At 40.3% G+C, this 17,181-nt stretch overlaps 1 protein-coding gene across 6 annotated transcripts in view; it reads right to left on the reverse strand.

Moving 5' to 3' along the window:
• DENND1A (DENN domain containing 1A) overlaps positions 1–17,181 on the reverse strand; it is a 512,100-nt gene that overhangs the window by 466,907 nt on the left and 28,012 nt on the right. For all 6 annotated transcript variants that reach the window (XM_030294533.1, XM_032595666.2, XM_032595664.2 and 3 more), the window contains exon 2: positions 1,596–1,666. In XM_030294533.1, coding sequence (XP_030150393.1) covers positions 1,596–1,637 — 42 coding nt within the window. In that variant the 5' untranslated portion in view covers positions 1,638–1,666. The remainder of the gene's footprint in view (positions 1–1,595; positions 1,667–17,181) is intronic.

Consider the following 17,181-nt stretch of genomic DNA (forward strand, 5'->3'; position numbering starts at 1 on the left):
AAGTTCTCAAAATACAATAAAGGGTTAAACAAGAAAGACGTTGTCTATGGGAAGAGGAACTAGGTGACTGGGTAAGAGAATTATGATAAAGACTTTGCATTTTGCCTATTTTTCCATCATATTGGTACATTTCGCATTTTGTTCATATTCGAAAAAAATTTCATCTTAACTTCAGGGGTGGGGGGGAAGAAATCCTAGAACATTGCAAGAGGAAATATTAGCAACTGTAGAAATAAGAAAAGGTTTGTCCTTAAATCTGTCAAATCATAGCCATCATCAAATGGTCACTCTGTAAAGTCAGCCTACCGAGAAGCTGCTGCAGGGGCATACCTAATAGCAGATGCAGAATAAGAGGCATAACTTGACATGGATATTAACATTCTACTTCTGGAATGACCACAAATTTGTAACATGTTTCACAGCCTTCGTTCCATAATCCAGAAAGTGAAGCACACAGTTATCTCACTTTTGATATTAAGAGAAATTCATGCATTTTAATATTAGTGACCTTCTGCAAAGCCCTGCAGGTGACATGAAGAGACGTGCCCAACATGGTCACCGCCCTCAACTTAGCAGAGTAAAGAAGACTTGAACCAAAAATCTTGGTTATCCCACACAGTAGCTATGTGATCTTGGGATGTTATTTGACCAGAGATTCCATTTTCTCGTAGGTATAATGAAGATGCCACCCAGCTACCTTTAGAGGGCTGTTGTAAGGATGGACTATGTACGTCAAGCACATAGGACAACAGAACAACAGAGACTGAACGAAAGGCAGCTACGTCAGGAGTGTTACAGTCTAACATAATGAAATTGAAAATCTTGCATAGCCAATTAAGAGCATAACTATCACTGGAATCCTGATTATTCCAAGTTTCTAATCCAAGTAAATTCACTCCCCTTAAAACACCAAGTAATACAACACAATTGTCTGTGTGTGTGGACCAAGAGTTGCTCCCTGACTACCTCTGGCAAATGCATCACTCTCTTACTCACCAAGAAAAAGAGCACTAGGTTAGAGGGTTATTTTTTTCTCATTAACCAAGAAAGATTTTAGGTTAAGAAATAATATACTCAGCCTCTGCAAGATACTCTTCCTTTATCAAGACCCTGTTTGTCCAGGAATACATGTCCAAATTATTCCAAAAACTAAAGCCAGAGGAGGTACTTCCTTCAACTAATTTCCAACCTTCTTTTACCTGCAGACATAAAACTTATACTACATTAAATCCATTTCAAACATCTTCCAGTTTAGTGGCCGCGATTGCCCTTTATATTATTTTGTAACCTAATTCTTAGCCTTCCTCATTAGCAAGGTGACAATAGTTCATACTGAACAGCTGACTTCCAGGCATCTGTGAAAGATACAAACCGAAACCCAATGGTTACAATGAAAAGAGCCATGTTTCAAGCCTCTTATAGCAGTGACTCTAAATTGTTCACTGTGCTTATTCTCCATTCCTTGGGATGATGCAGGCACATATAAAAGGAAAAACAATTAAACATAAAGATAAACCACTGTTTGAAATATCTGCATACCCCACATGCACAGCTATCTCACACAATAAACGTATCATAATGGAACATGCAAATACCTGAAAGAGTGCCACCTGTCCTAGGATAGGCCACTTCAACATACACTTCAAACGTGGTCTCTGGGTTCTGCCTACAAAAGAAACAGATCGTGATTACTGACAAGGATTGAGGCAGCGTGGTACAGAACATGTGGGCTATGGTATAAAGCAGACCTTCATCAAAATCATTAGCTCCACAACTTAATAGCTTTGGCCAAGGTCCTCAACTTCTCTGAGCCATGCCCTTCCTCATTTCTAAAATGAAAATACCTAACCAGAAGAATTATTGTGAAACTTAAGACACACAAAAACTGTCTAGGTTCAATGCCAGGCAAATAACAGGCTAGCCGTTACTATGATTCCATAGGTGTCGTATTGTGAATTTACACAGCTGTATCTCCAAAGCCACAGGTAGAATTCTGAGGAAATTCAAACCCAGGCAACACTAGCACAAAGTAGCTTTCCCACATATTCCAGGATACAATACATATGATGAAGTCAGCTTGCTTATTTTCACTTAAAGACTGAAACAAGAGAAACAGTACCCTACACCACTAGGCTATTACGAAGACAAGATGCTAATCTAAATAAAAGATACCATTCCTGGGGCACCTGTGTGGCTCAGTCGGTTAAGCGTCCGACTTCGGCTCAGGTCATGATCTCGCGGTTCGTGGGCTTGAGACCCACATCGGGCTCTGTGCTGATAGCTCGGAGCCTGGAGCCTGCTTCGGATTCTGTATCTCCCCCTCTCTCTACCCCTCCCCCTGCTCATGCTCTCTCTCTCTCAAAAATAAACAAACACTAGAAAAAAAAATTTTCTTAACATAACATTCCCACCAAGGGGGCTTCACCAGTATCGGCAATGGCAAGCATATGAGTGTTCATTATTATATCCTTTTACCTCTTTATGTCATAAATATTTCATAATAAGTTTGAAAAAGATCACAGCACTAACAGAATATTAACAGTTGTTAATTCTGAGTGATGAGAACATTGGGTTATATTATCTTTGAATTTTCTCTTTGATTCTGAAACTATAGTAAAAAGGTATTTCCAGATTGGGACACTTGGGTTGCTCAGTTAAGTGTCCACTCTTGATTTTGGCTCAGATCATGTTCTCTCACAGTTCGAGAGATAAAGCCTCCGAGCTGCTTGGGATTCTCTCTCCCTGCCCCTCCCCCACTCGCACTCTTCTCTCTCCCTCCCCGACCCCCTCCCTCTGTCAAAATAAACAAACATTTAAGGGGCGCCTGGGTGGCTCAGTAGGTGGAACATCCGACTTAAGCTCAGGTCATGATCTCCAGGTCTGTGAGGTCTGAGTTAGAGTCCCACATCAGGCTTTGTGCTGACAGCAGAGCCTGGAGCCTGTTCTCACTTGCTGTCTCAAAAATAAACATTTAAAAAAATGATTAAATGAAATTCAGATTGACTAAATTCCAGATTGACTGAAAAGCATTCAGAAGAAAATGTTATACTTTTAATTTTTAATGTTTATTTATTTTTGAGAGACAGAGCGTGAGTGGGGGGAGGGGCAGAGAGAGAGGGAGACACAGAATCCGAAGCAGGCTCCAGGCTCCGAGCTGTCAGCACAGAGCCCGACGTGGGGCTCAAACTCACAAACCGTGAGATCATGACCTGAGCCAAAGCCGGACACTTAACCAAAATGTTATACCCAGGCGCACCCAGGAGCCCCAAAAATGTTATACTTTTAAATGTCTGTAACTGAATTGTATTCTAAACCTGACAAGGCTCAGAGAAGAAACTGAGTCACCTGGTCAGTTCTAAGGGTTAATTTCAATCAAATAAATACTTTGAATTTGCTCAGTATACTCCACGTTTCAAAATAACTCTCATTCATGTCATTTCAACCTCACTATAATCCTATGAGGGCAGGTGGATCAGTTATTATTATTCTCAACATACAGGTGAGGAACCTGAGGCAAAAAGATTCTACGTGGCCTGCCAGTGGTCAGAATTCACCCTCCTGGTGCACAAATTCTGTGCTCCACTGATTCTAAGATGAACTTTTTCCCCCACATTTCCACACCTCTTACAATCTATTGCATCTTACAATGCTAAATGGCAGCATTTTTTTTCTTTCTTAGTAATACATATAACTGCATTTTACAAATAATGGCATCTTAGATTCAATAAAATATGTTAATACTCCCTCTTCTTAGAAGTAAGAGAACTCTGTTTTGTCGATCAAGGGTCTATTTAGTTGTCTTGTGAAGATCATCACTCCTTCACTGAAGAGAAACTTTAAGATTTTGCTTTAAATAAGTACCTACAGTGAAAAGAGTTGGCTGCTCTAAAGTTCAAGGTATTTAAATACACATTGTCAAACATAATTTTAAAAGCAGATAGTAAAGCAGACTATTTTATTTGAAAAGCAGAATAAAACAAAGTAAACTGAAGTTTTAAAAGAGCCTGAAGGGGCGCCTGGGTGGTTCAGTCAGTTAAGCTTCCCACTTTGGCTCAGGTCATGATCTTGTGGTCAAGGAGTTCGAGCCCCTCTGCTGACAGCTCAGAGCCTGGAGCCTGCTTCAGATTCTGTGTCTCCCTCTCTCTCTGCCCCTCCCCTGCTCATGCTCTCTCTCTCTCTCAAAAATAAACAAACATTAAAAAAATTTTTTAAAAAGAGCCTTAAAATTTTTTGTGCTTTTTTCCCTGCAGGAGGGTACAAAAAGCTCTACCAGGGGCGCCTGGGTGGCGCAGTCGGTTAAGCGTCCGACTTCAGCCAGGTCACGATCTCGCGGTCCGGGAGTTCGAGCCCCGCGTCAGGCTCTGGGCTGATGGCTCAGAGCCTGGAGCCTGTTTCCGATTCTGTGTCTCCCTCTCTCTCTGCCCCTCCCCCGTTCATGCTCTGTCTCTCTCTGTCCCAAAAAATAAATAAACGTTGAAAAAAAAAAATTTAAAAAAAAAAAAGCTCTACCAGGTCAGCATCCTACGGCCACCAAATATTTGTGGAAAATGTCATATGGAAACATGTCTTTCATTCAAAGGATCTCAAAGTGGAGTGTTTGATGAAAGAAAAGGAATGTTCTTAGGTCATCTAAAGAACATCAGGAAGATTCCTTCTAAGACCTAAACAAAGCTTTCGTAAGCCTATTTTGCAACTGGCTTTATTTCATCTCAAAATTTCATTTGGAAAATTAAAATAACAAATAATGCACATAGAAAGGTGTTACATACCAAAGTTTTAAACACCGGAGCTCTGATACACTAACCTGTGCCACTAGCTTGAGGCATTTTGTACAGACCTACTAAGTGAAGAGTGTCCTAACGTTGTCTATACTGTCTCTGCTGCTTCTCCTCCCTTTCTCTAATCCACTTCAACCAGGCTTCTGAACCCACCACAACACTGCAACAACTTGTCACGATTACCAATGACCTCCACATTGCTAAAATGTGCTAAAATGACCAATTCTCGGGGTTTGTCTTAATCTCTCAGCAGCATTTGACACAGGTGATCGATTTTTCCCTACTTGAAACACTTTCTTCTCTTGCCTTCCAAGATATCACTCTCTCTATTGGTTCTCTTCCTACCTTACTGGCTGCTCCGTTACTAATCCCCTTGCATTAGGGTAAGGCAAGAGAGGGTAAGCTCGAATTTAGTCCTGGACCTCTCCTGGTCTCCACTCATTACTTAAGATGATCTCATTCAGCCTCATGGCTTTAATTACCATGCAAATACTGACAAGCCCCCAAATCATGTCTCCAACCTTCCCCGACTCCAGACTCCCTTATTCAACTGCCTACTCAACATCCCCACTTGGATAGACATTAGAAGCATTTCTAATTTAACAAATGGTGCTTTTCTTCCTTAAATCCGCATCACCTGAAATCCACCAATTATTCAGACCAAAAAAAAAACTTGCTATCATCTTTGACTCCTCTGTTCAATATACCACAATCATTTACATGTCATAAGCAGCCAATACCGTTGGTTTGATCTTCAAAATATATCCAGAATCTGAATGCTTCTCAGCATCCCAACCCTACTATCCTTGCCATGTCACCATCATCTCACCTCGATGACTATAATACTCTCCTGACTGATCTTGCTTCCTCTCTTGCCCTCCTTCAGTCAGATTTCACCTTAGTGGCCAGTAATCCATTTATTGTAAAGGTCAGTTTATGTTAGGCCTCTGCTCAAAACCTCCCCAAAGTGTTCCATATCACACAAAGTCAAAGTCAAGTCTTAGTTCTGGAGATGGATGATGGGGATGTTTGCACAACAAGATGCACATATTTCAAACTACTGAATTGTACACTACAGAAATGGTTAAGATGGTCAATTTTATATGTATTTTATCCTAATTAAAAACAAAACAAAACAAACCTACAACCCAGCAATTGCACTACTAGGCATTTCTCCACGGGATACAGGTGTGCTGTTTCAAAGATACACATGCACCCCCATGTTTATAGCAGCACTATCGTCAATAGCCACAGTATGGAAAGAGCCCAAATGTCCATCGATGGATGAAATGGATAAAGAAGATGTGGCACATATATATGATGGAGTATTACTCAGCAATCAAAAAGAATGAAATCGTGCCATTTGCAACTACGTGGATGGAACTGGAGGGTATTATACTAAGCGAAATTAGAGAAAGACAAAATCATATGACTTCACTCATACGAGGATTTTAAGAGACAAAACAGATGAACATAAGGAAGGGAAACAAAAATAATATAAAAACAGGGAGGGGGACAAAACAGGAGAGACTCATAAATATGGAGAACTGAGGGTTATGGGAGGGGTTGTGGGAGGGGGGATGGGCTGAATGGGTAAGGGGCACTAAGGAATCTACCCCTGAAATCATGTAGCATATGTTGCACTATATGCTAACCAATTCGGATGTAAATTTAAAAAAAAATAAAAAATAAAACAAGTTAAAATTAAAAAAAAAAAATCAAACAAAACTGGGGCATCTGGTGACTCAGTCTTTTGAGTGTCCAATTCCTGATTCCAGCTCAGGTCATGATCCCAAGGGTCCTGGGATCAAGCTATGTGTTGCATTGCACATGGAGTCTGCTTAAGATTCTCTCCCCCTCCTCCTTCCCCACTTACGTGCACATGTGTGCACACGCACACTCACTCTAATAGAAAAAAATTTTTAAAAACTGAGGAGGGGGAAAAAAGTCCTTACAAGAGTCTACATGATCTGGCCTCTATCTCTCCAACTTCATTTCATACATTTCCCCTGTGCTCACTGCACTCCAGCCACACTGGCCTTCTTCCAGCTCCTCAAACACACCGAACTCATTCCTATCTACAGTCTTTGCATCGATCTTCACACGGGTGACCCTTCCTGCCATTCAAAACTCAGCTTCTACTTGACCTCCTCAGAAAGGCCTTCCCCAACACATTCTCTACCATCTAATTTTAATTTTCCACAGCATACCTGTCATAATCTGGATCATTGTCAGTTTCCCTCCTTTGAATGTAAACTGCAGGAGAGCAAGGATTTCATTGATCATACCCACTAGTGTTTCCCAGGTACCTAAACAGTGCCTGGCACATAATCAGAATCAACCATTAAGTAGAAGGAATAAAGGAAGTACAGACTAGCCTTCCTGGGGTCTGAAAGATTTCAATAAATGACGGAAATGATTATACACTTCCATGATTCTCAAAATGTGAAAAGAGAGATTTCCAGCCCCCTCCAGAGTTTGGGGGCTGAGGGGGGGGGGGGGGGGGCAGGGTAGGACCCAAGCATAAGCATTTCTAACAAGTACCCAAGTATTTGTTTCTAACAGGTAACAGCGACGCTGCTGGACTAGTGATCTCACTCTAAGAATGAACCATTGATCTAGTTAAATGGAACTCTTCTTCCAAATAATTTAGTACATACAACATAAAATAATCCTAAGGTATACCTCAAGAATCCATCATTTCCACAGCGCTTTTGCAATAAAATGATTTCAAAGAAAAGCAGCATTTGTAGAAGCACTGAAGCTTACTCCTCTTCTCTTGCTATCCATGGTTACTGCCTCATCCTAATGAGTAATAATAAAACTACCTAAGTTTTTCACTCAGTTCAAATAGCTGCCAGAGTTCTTATTACATGGAGCCAAAGATTATGACAGTTTCTTTAAAAAAAAAAAAAGCAAAAAGCTGACTAAAAACACTAAGAACAAATTGGACTATAATTATAAGTTATAGTCATGCTTATCCATGATCACTTACATGTTGCCTTATGGAAGAAGTGGTGACTAATGTTGTGACAAGTTATATAACATACCAACAAATATACATAAGTTATTTTAAGGGCCAGTGAAGCCAATGCAGATGGAAGCATTTTCTATTTCTCTGCAAATCAAAAAAAAAAAAAAAAAAAAAAAAAAAAAAAAAAAAAACAAATTTAAAAGTGTCTCTTCTAAATGCAAATGGCCAAGAGACTCTTAATATTTTCATTAAGTCTATAAACAACTAAGCCTATAACACTTTCCAGAGAGTCTCTGGGACTACCTTGAGACTGCTTATTTCCTCCATTACTCTTCAAGATGCTCAATATTTTTAACTACTTGGCTAAAGGAACCGAAAATCCTATTTCTGTCCTATTAACACTCACTGCTAATTCAGTACACGTAATGATGCTGAGAATACCATATTCGGAGCCAATTTTCCAATATGGACCCAAGTTTTCCCAGAACACTTCATGATCTAGCTTAACATATTACCATGGAAATGTCCTGGTTCTGCCATGATATCCCACTACTAATTGCCTTACATTCGTATACCTCAATGATCTGGAACCCTGCCCACCTGCCAACCAATATTTTTGCCACCAACCCTGATCTCCTGCAGTCTTGTACCCGAACATCCAGCTGGACAGAACTACTTGCAGCCATCTGAACAAACCATGCTCTGGTTCTCTAATAACATCGTCACTGCACACTTCCACTAGTGACTGTTTCTATGTGCCAGGCGTGATGCTAAGCACTTTGCGTGCATTATCTCAGTTAACCTTCAACCACCCTGTACGTGTTGTTGTCCCATTTAAAGAGGAGGTACTGACACTCAGAGGATAAACTAACCACAGTCAAAGCAAGGGAGCAGCTGAATCAACACAGAGCAGCCAAAGGATGATCGAACCACTTTACCATTCGACATTATTCAGGTGCTCTTCTGGGAGGAATAGTCTTCCCGGTCTTTTGCCCTTGACAAATGCACTCATCAAGCCTCGGCTCAGCACTTCCTCTTTTCTGGGAAGGCTTCCTCAATGCCCCATACCCATAACCCAGACTGGGTTAAGAGCCCCTCCTCTACCTTCCCAGGGCTCCCTGTGCTTCCCCCACTCTTGCTGTCCTTACCACATCCCACTCTGATGCAATTACAATTACCCGAGGGGCTTTTTTTCAAAGATTATTTTGAGAGAGCGCACGCGCGTGCGCATGCACACAAGCAGGTAAGGGGCAGAATCCCAAGCAGGCTCCACGCCATCAACACAGAGCCCAACGTGGGACTCAAACTCAAAAACCGTGAGATCATGACCTGAGGCAAGATCAAGAGTTGGATGCTTCCAGGAGCCCCACACGAGGAGCTTTTAGAAGTCCTAATGCCCAGGCCACACCCCAGAACAATTAAATCAGAATCTCCGGGCATCAGTATTTGTCTAAAGCTCCCCCAACTTATCCTAATGGGCAACCAGTGGAGAACCACCCATGTACCTCTAATTAAATATCCATCTTCCCCACTAGACTGGCAGCTCCACGAGGGCACCGACTGTCTTCTCATAACCCTAGTCTGACACCTGGCATACTAAGTGTTTGACGAATGAGTCTTCCTCCAACACCTGACATGTGGTTTCCAACTCCCAATAATTGTTTCTCTCTCTGACAAGAGGTAACTTACTGAACACACTGCTTACACACGACTGTTACTCTTTAGAGATATTTTTCTTTGGAGTCAAAGGTATCAATAAGTCACACCTGCTGACAACAGTCTTGGCTCTTAAATACAGAAAAATGACACACAAACAGCTAAAATGTGTTTGAAAGAAGGGAGGTCTGTTCAGTTCTTGCTTCTGGGAGAATGAAGCCTGAAAGTAAGCCAAGAGAGCATTTCTATTCAATACCACTCTTCTGAACACAATTCTCAGTGATTCACTGGAAGGGCCATGCTCAGTGCTCAGGGCCATGTTCTCAAAATGATTAAGTACACTCAGCTTGAAGTCATGAAACAGACAAAGGCTTTGACAATATTCAGGCAGCAGGAAAGCTTAATGGGTTTTTTTGTTGTTGTTGTTTTAGAGCATCATGCTATTGATCACCCTGCTGGATCATCAGCTTTCAATTAGGATCTACTTTTCTTCAATTACAACATATTATGAGATTAGGAGAAAAATAGAACACTAACTCCTCACAAAATGAATCTTCCCCGCATATGGTAACCATGCTATAATGCTAGGCCCTCATCCCTTCAAGTGTTACTTTGAGCTACAAACTGCAACACAGTGTTAGGACCCCTCGCCCATTTCACAGCATCAAATCTTCACACACTAGATAGCTACTATCTATCAAGCAAAATAGCAACCTAGTCTAATGATCTGACTTTACCACACTGTTTCTTTAGTTACAGACTTACATGCTGAGGAGGCTAAGGTATATTTCAAAATTCATACCAGTTGAACTGTCTTCAAGTTGACAACATAGTCAAGAGAAACTGTATACGCCTCAGAACATGCTAGCAAACATCACCTACTGAACATTGATTCCTCTAAGCCAGACAAACAAGCAAAAGAGTAGTGTTAATATTTCCAACAAGTCTCCATTTGTTTCAGTGAACTCTGAAATTAAAGCCGTTTTCCAGGCCGAAAATGCTGTATCAAAGGGTGCTTTCTAACCCATAACAAGTTAACACCTCCATAGAAGAATGCAGTCATTGTTGAGACTTGTTAGAAAATGATTAACTTAGTTGTGTAATTATACAAACAAGTCGTTTCAAGATTTTACACTTAACTTTTCATTTCTAATAATGCTCTCAGGATCAGATTAATAAAGATACACAGATCCTGCTGTGCGAGGACTTTCAAAGTTTCACTTTTCCATATATGTCTATGGAAAGATTCTCATGCCACTATGAGCAAAGCAAGCAAATGGAAGAAATTTAGCTGGATTTCAAGAAAAACAGTGCCTGCACACCCCTCAGCCATGTACAATACTCCATACAGTTTTAAGAAATTCTCTGCCGTGCTGAGCTGCAGTGTGAAATAGTCTTCAACCATATTTATAACATGTGCAAAGATCATATCTATTTCACAACTGATAAACTTTTGTTCTTAAAAAATACTTAAAAGCCTCCCTTTCCCTAATGTTTCCTCTGCTCTTTCTGAACAGTTTAGTGCTAGTTATTACATAGGCAAAGCAAGGTAGATGTCCATGCGGACAATGGCCCAGTGTGGGGTGTCAGAACCTGAACACGGTGAGGAAAATGTCCCTCAAAGACCCTGACAAGGCATGTCAGAACATGAGCAGGGTAGGAGGACATCCATCCTAAGGGATGGCCTCGCAATACAATGCAAAACCCAAGTGGATAAGGAAGACATTCACTCAGGGGGAGCCAGAACTTGAGTGGAGGGAGAAGTGTGTTCACACACAGGGGCAGCCGGGCCAAGGATATTGAAACATAAGTGGAATGAGGAGTGTGCTGCACAGAGGTACATGGGTGTCAGAACCCAAGAGGGTGAGGAGCATGTCCAAGCACAAGGGCACCCTAGAGTGGGGTGTGGAAGCCTGGGTAGGTATAAAGAGGTTGGCCATGTGGGGCTGGGTCAGGCTTGCTCAGCATGATGGAGCATCAGAGTCCAAGCAAGGTACCAGAGCAAGGTATCAGAGTCCAAGCAAGGGCAGCAGGGACGGCAGTGGCATTTCAAACCACCAGAGTAGGTGCTGTGATCCCAGGAAAGCAAGGTGAAAGAGGAGAGCATCCACATGGGGTAGGGGTGAAGGGGCAATGTGCCTAATTGGAGCCCAAGACCAGTAAGGAGGGCCTGCTTTCTTACAAGCGAAGTTAACAAGAAACCAGAATTCTGTAGAGTTAGGTTTGAATTGGAAGTATTACTATGAACTCAAAGTTTTCAATAAATATATCCATAAGGAAATAAAATGTAAATGTAATCTTTTTTTTTATAAGGGAAGTTTCTTTTAATGTTTATTTTTGAGAGAGACAGAACAAGAGCAGGGGAGGGGCAGAGAGAGAAAAGGAGACACAGAATCTGAGGCAGGCTCCAGGCTCCGGGCTGTCCGCACGGAGCCCAATGCGGGACTCAACTCACGAACAGTGAGATCATCACCTGAGCTGAAGTAGGATGTTTAACCAACTGAGCCACCCAAGAGCCCTGTAATGTGACTTTTGAACATACACATATTTCCTGGCTCAGCTGGAAGCAGCAACACGCAATAGCAATGAATATACCTAGTACCCAGACATTAAGTTCTAAATACAATTCTTCTCTAAAAGGAACCAGAACTCCTTGGGGAAATAGCCGATTGCAGGGCTGGGGCAGAGAAAGTACAAGATAAGTTTGGAACATCTTATTGTGTCAGAAAGCAAAGAAGTGCTCAAAGAATGATGGGAACTGTCAAAAAGACAAGCTTGAAAAGGTTCCCGCTGGCCAGATCTGGGGTCATTTGAGCATCAAGTTCAATAATGACATTAACAGATTACTAACCCACCAAATAAAATAGGAAAATGAGTCCACATTGGCATAAGTAAATGAATAAGTTGAAAACTGAATGAGAAACAAAACACATAGTTTCAAAGTACCTTCCCACAAAATACTAATTGCAAGAGGGAAAACAGTACCTTTTCAGCGTAGAAGTTCAGCAAAACCTACCTTAATTAACTCGTTAAAGTGATCAACTTAAGTAATGAGACAACCTGTTAGAAAGCAATGGGAAAACTAGCATCGTTTCCGTGATATTCCTGCCAAAGATGCTTGACCAGCATCTAATCTTAAGAAACCTCAATCAAATTCAAATTGAGGGATCTTCTAAAAAATATTTGGCCTGTAATCTTTAAAAGTAGCAAAGTCATGAAAATCAAGAAAAGACTAAGAGTTCTTCCAGACTGATGGAAACCAAAGAGACATGACAACTAAATGCAATGTGTGATTCTGACCTGGATTTTTTTTTTTTTTTTTTTGCTATAATAAAAAAAATGTTTTTGGAATTACTGAAATGTGGATGGGGTCTAAGGATTAGAGTTGTAATGCATTGATGTTAATTTCCTGATTTTGAGGTTTAGATTGTGGTTTCATAGGAGAATGTCCTTATTTGTAGGAAAAGCCCACTGAATTTTTAAGGGGGCATCAGATCATCACCTCACTTAAAATTGTTTTGATTTGGTTTTTTTTTTTTTAAGTTCTTCACATTGTATTACCAACTTTCTGTTAAGATTTTGGTTGTTTAAAACCAAATAAAAAACTTAAAAAACCAAGCCAAGGCGGAAAAACTCACAATTCATAGTGCATTGGATAGAAAAGGGTATTACCTTAGGAATGGGGAATAACTGTCCGTAGGTTGATTATTGCTTCAGTCCCACCTAGCAAATCTTAAAGGCAAGACCCAGAAGGATCAAACTCTTTCAAACTCAACTAATGTAATGTATGAAACAATGTTTTTCAAGATATCAGGCAGCAAAGCACAGCAATCCCTTGAGAGATGCAAAACAAATGAGAAGACCCTTCAATTGCCTCCAATCACTGCCTTAAGGCCAAGATTATTCAGAAAAATACAAAAATACCCCACACCCGACAAAATTAAATACACAATGGCTAGCAGTCCATAAAAAATTACCAGACATGCATAGAATCAGGAAAATATGACCCATAACAAGGAGAAAAATCAACTGAAGACATCCTAGAACTGACACAGATGTTAGAATCAGAAGACAGGACATTCAAACCATTGTTCTAACTGTATTCCAAGTGTTCACAAAATTAAGAGACACAGGAGATTCAAAAAAGACCCAACTGAATTTCTAGAGATAAAAACTACAATGAAAAATCCACCAAATGAGATTAACTGCAGAGTAAACACTGCAAAGGAAAAGATTAGTGAACTTGAAGATCTTTAGAATATACCCAAGATGAAACACACAAGGGGAATGGGGAACAAACTAACAAACCCAAAGCATCACTGACCTATGGAACAACATCACACAGCCTAATATATCAGTAATTGGAATCCCCAAAGGTGGAGAAGAGGCAGAAAACCTATTTTAAGTAAATAATGACCAAGAACTTTCTAAATTTGATGAAAACTATAAAAGCACAAATCCGAAAAGCTCAACAAACCTCAAGCACAAGAAACAGGAAGAAATCTAAGGCACATCATAATCAAATTGTTCAAAATCAGTAATAAAGAGAAAATCTTAAAAGCAGAACAAAAAACACATGTTACATTCACAAGAACAAAGATTAGAATGACAGATTTCTTGTCAGAAGCAAGGCAAATGAGTGAACAGTAGAGCAACATCTTTTAAGTACAGAAAGAAAGAAATTGACAACCTCAAATTCTATTCCCAGAGAATATCTCAAAAGTGAAGGCAAAATAAAGATTTTTCAGACATCACAAATGCTGAAAGAATTCATCAGCAGCAGACCTACACTACAAGAAATGTTAGAAGTCCTTCAAGCAGAAACAAATGATGCCAGATGGAAATATGGATCTATACCAAGAAATAAAGAGCATCAGAAATGGTACTACAAGAACTATATAAAAAAAGTCAAATGATCATCTCAATAGATGCAGATGGTTTCACTGGAGAAATCTACCCAACATTTAAAGAATACCAATTCTACCTTTTGCCTCGTTGCACCCAAGAGAGCAAGACGTCACCAGCAGCTCTCCTGGAGCCATCCGAGGAAATCTGACGAGGGTTCTCATCCTTGCCGCATCTACTCAAATTGGCACAGTCTGATCCGGAAATAGGGCCTCATTGTGTGCTGCCAGTGTTTCCGTCAGTACACGAAGGATATAAGCTTCATTAAGTTGGGTTAAATGAACTGCCTGAATGGGTCTTCCAAGATGCCTCCCTTACTACAGATACCCCAGATACCTTAACTGCAGACACCCAAGATACCTACCTTAATAACTCACTGTACATAGAGATACTTCAATGTAAAAACAAACAAACAATTCTTTACAGTATCTTCCAGAAGACAGAAGAGGAATCATTTCAACTCATTTTATGAAGCCAGTATTATTCTAATACCAAAACCAGACAAAGACACTACCAAAAATATAACTTCCACACATACACACAATAGGTCAATATCCTTCCCAAATACAGACAAAAAAACTCCTTACCAAAATAGTAGCAAATAGCAAATAGAATTCAACAAGATACACCATGACCAAGTGGAGTTTATTCCAACGATGTAAGGCTGGCTCAATATCGATAAATCAGTCAATACAGTCTATCCCATCTTAATAGGCTAAAGAAGAAAAATCACAATTCTATCAATCAATCCACAAAAAGCATTTCATAAAATTTAATACGCATTCATGATAAAAAAAAATTCAGAAAACCAGGGATAGAGGAGATCTTCCTCAACCTAATAAAGAACTTCTATGAAAAACCTACAGTTAACCTTATACTTGATGGTAAAATACTGAATACCTTCCTTCCAGGATTGGAAACAAGCCAAGGATGTCCACCAACACCACTTCACCATTGTCCTAGACAGTCCAGCCAGGGAAATAAGGCAAGAAAAATTAAAGGCATATGGACTGAAAAGGTCATGTTGTCACGCAGACAACAGGACCATCTATGTAGAAAGGAATTTGGAACTGAAATCAAGATAATTTCATTCTCTCTCTTCCATCTACAACTCTTCCATTTCCATCTAATCTCCTTCTCTTTGAACTCCTTCTCTGATAGTGTTCAAAGTCCAAACCATAGATCTGGATAGCAAAGGATAGGAGACTTCAAAAGCACAAACCAGTGGGGCACCTGGCTGGCTCAGTCAGAAGAGCACATGACTCTTGATATTGGGGTCGTGAGTTCAAGCTCCACGTGATATGTATAGATTACTAATAATGAAAATAAACTTTTTTAAAAAGAACCATATGTGAAAAATGAAGAGGTTTGATTATATAAAAATTAAGAGTTTCTGTCCAACAGAAATTTTTACTTTAAATGGAAATATTCTGTCCATTTATGGGGGGGGGGGCAGAAAGAGACAGACCTGGGGAAAAATATCCAGCATCATTCAATTTTAACAGCAACTCATGGAAAACCAAAGTTCTATGGGAATATAGCTTGAAAACTGCTATAAATTCATCCATCACTAAGAAGCAAAATATAGGACTATTCAATTAGAAAAAATACATGGACAAGGATTGAGAATAAGTTGAGTCAGATTCTCTCTCCTAAGAATCCAGAATGAAACCTCAGAGCTGATGTCAGTTATACAACTGTTCTAGAACTTCGGTCAGTGAACTGTTTGAAGAAAATCACCTGAGGAAACTTTTTGAAAATACAGATTCCCAGGTGTCCCAGAGGTTCTGGTTCAGAGGATCTACAGTGGCCCTCCCCCCCAAAAAAATTTTTTAAGTTCCCCAGGTGATTCTGGTGCATAGCCAGCCAGGTTTAGGACCCACTTAAATAACAGTGCTTAAAAATGAAAGACTAAGAAAGACAGAAAATCCAACACAAGAGTCTGTATGGTCCCTGAGAGACTAGAAAAGCCTAAACACTGTCAGAATGTTTTGACAGCCTAATTGCAGAACCTTAGTTCCCGAGTGAATGTTCAGGAGCGTGCAGGCTCTGTGTGACCAGTCATGGACACCCACTCAAGGGTCTGCCATTTCCTTAATATAAAGACTATTAACAGAGAGGAAAACAACTTTAATTTTCCTTATGATTTTCAGCTATGGTGGGTCTGCTTACTCACCCAGGTAAATAATAATACCCACTTTTAATTTAGAACATCTTTATTTTTCATAGTTTACCTACATCCTAGATTTATGGATAGACGGTTATTAATCACAGCTATTAAAACTTAACAATATAGGAAAGGCATCTTGGAATACCTAATCAGCCCAAGTCCCAATCCTTAGGTACTCTCCAAGAGCTCTAAGATCAATCAGGAGAACAAAAAACAACCCATAGTCTCACCGAGTAAACTTTCAGAGCAAAGTCAACATTAAAGCCAAGAATACATACTGCAAAACAGCAAGAGGTAGAAGCAGCAGGACTCCTAGAATGGTGAAAACTGTCTGCTTGCCCTGCTTCTGGCAATGAACTGGCTATGCCACTCTGGGCAAGAAATGAGACAACACTGGGCCAAAAGGTCTAAAACACGAGCACATGGGGACTGGCTATAGCACAGCTTTAAAGACCTCCCTCTGTAGAATCCAATTTCCCTATCTATAAACAGATCACTAAGATCTTTTCTAGTTCTGACATCTTGTAGCTCTAGCATTCTAAGTCAAAAAGATTTGCATCCGACTTTGGTTCATATCATGATCTCAGGTTCATGGGTTTGAGCCCTGCACGGGGCTCTTTGCCAGCAGTGTGGAGCCTACTTGGGATTCTCTCTCTCCCTTTCTGTCCCTCCCCTGCTCATGCTCTCTCCCCCTCTCT

The sequence above is a fragment of the Lynx canadensis genome, chromosome D4 (assembly GCF_007474595.2).
Source record: "Lynx canadensis isolate LIC74 chromosome D4, mLynCan4.pri.v2, whole genome shotgun sequence".
NCBI lineage: Eukaryota > Metazoa > Chordata > Mammalia > Carnivora > Felidae > Lynx > Lynx canadensis.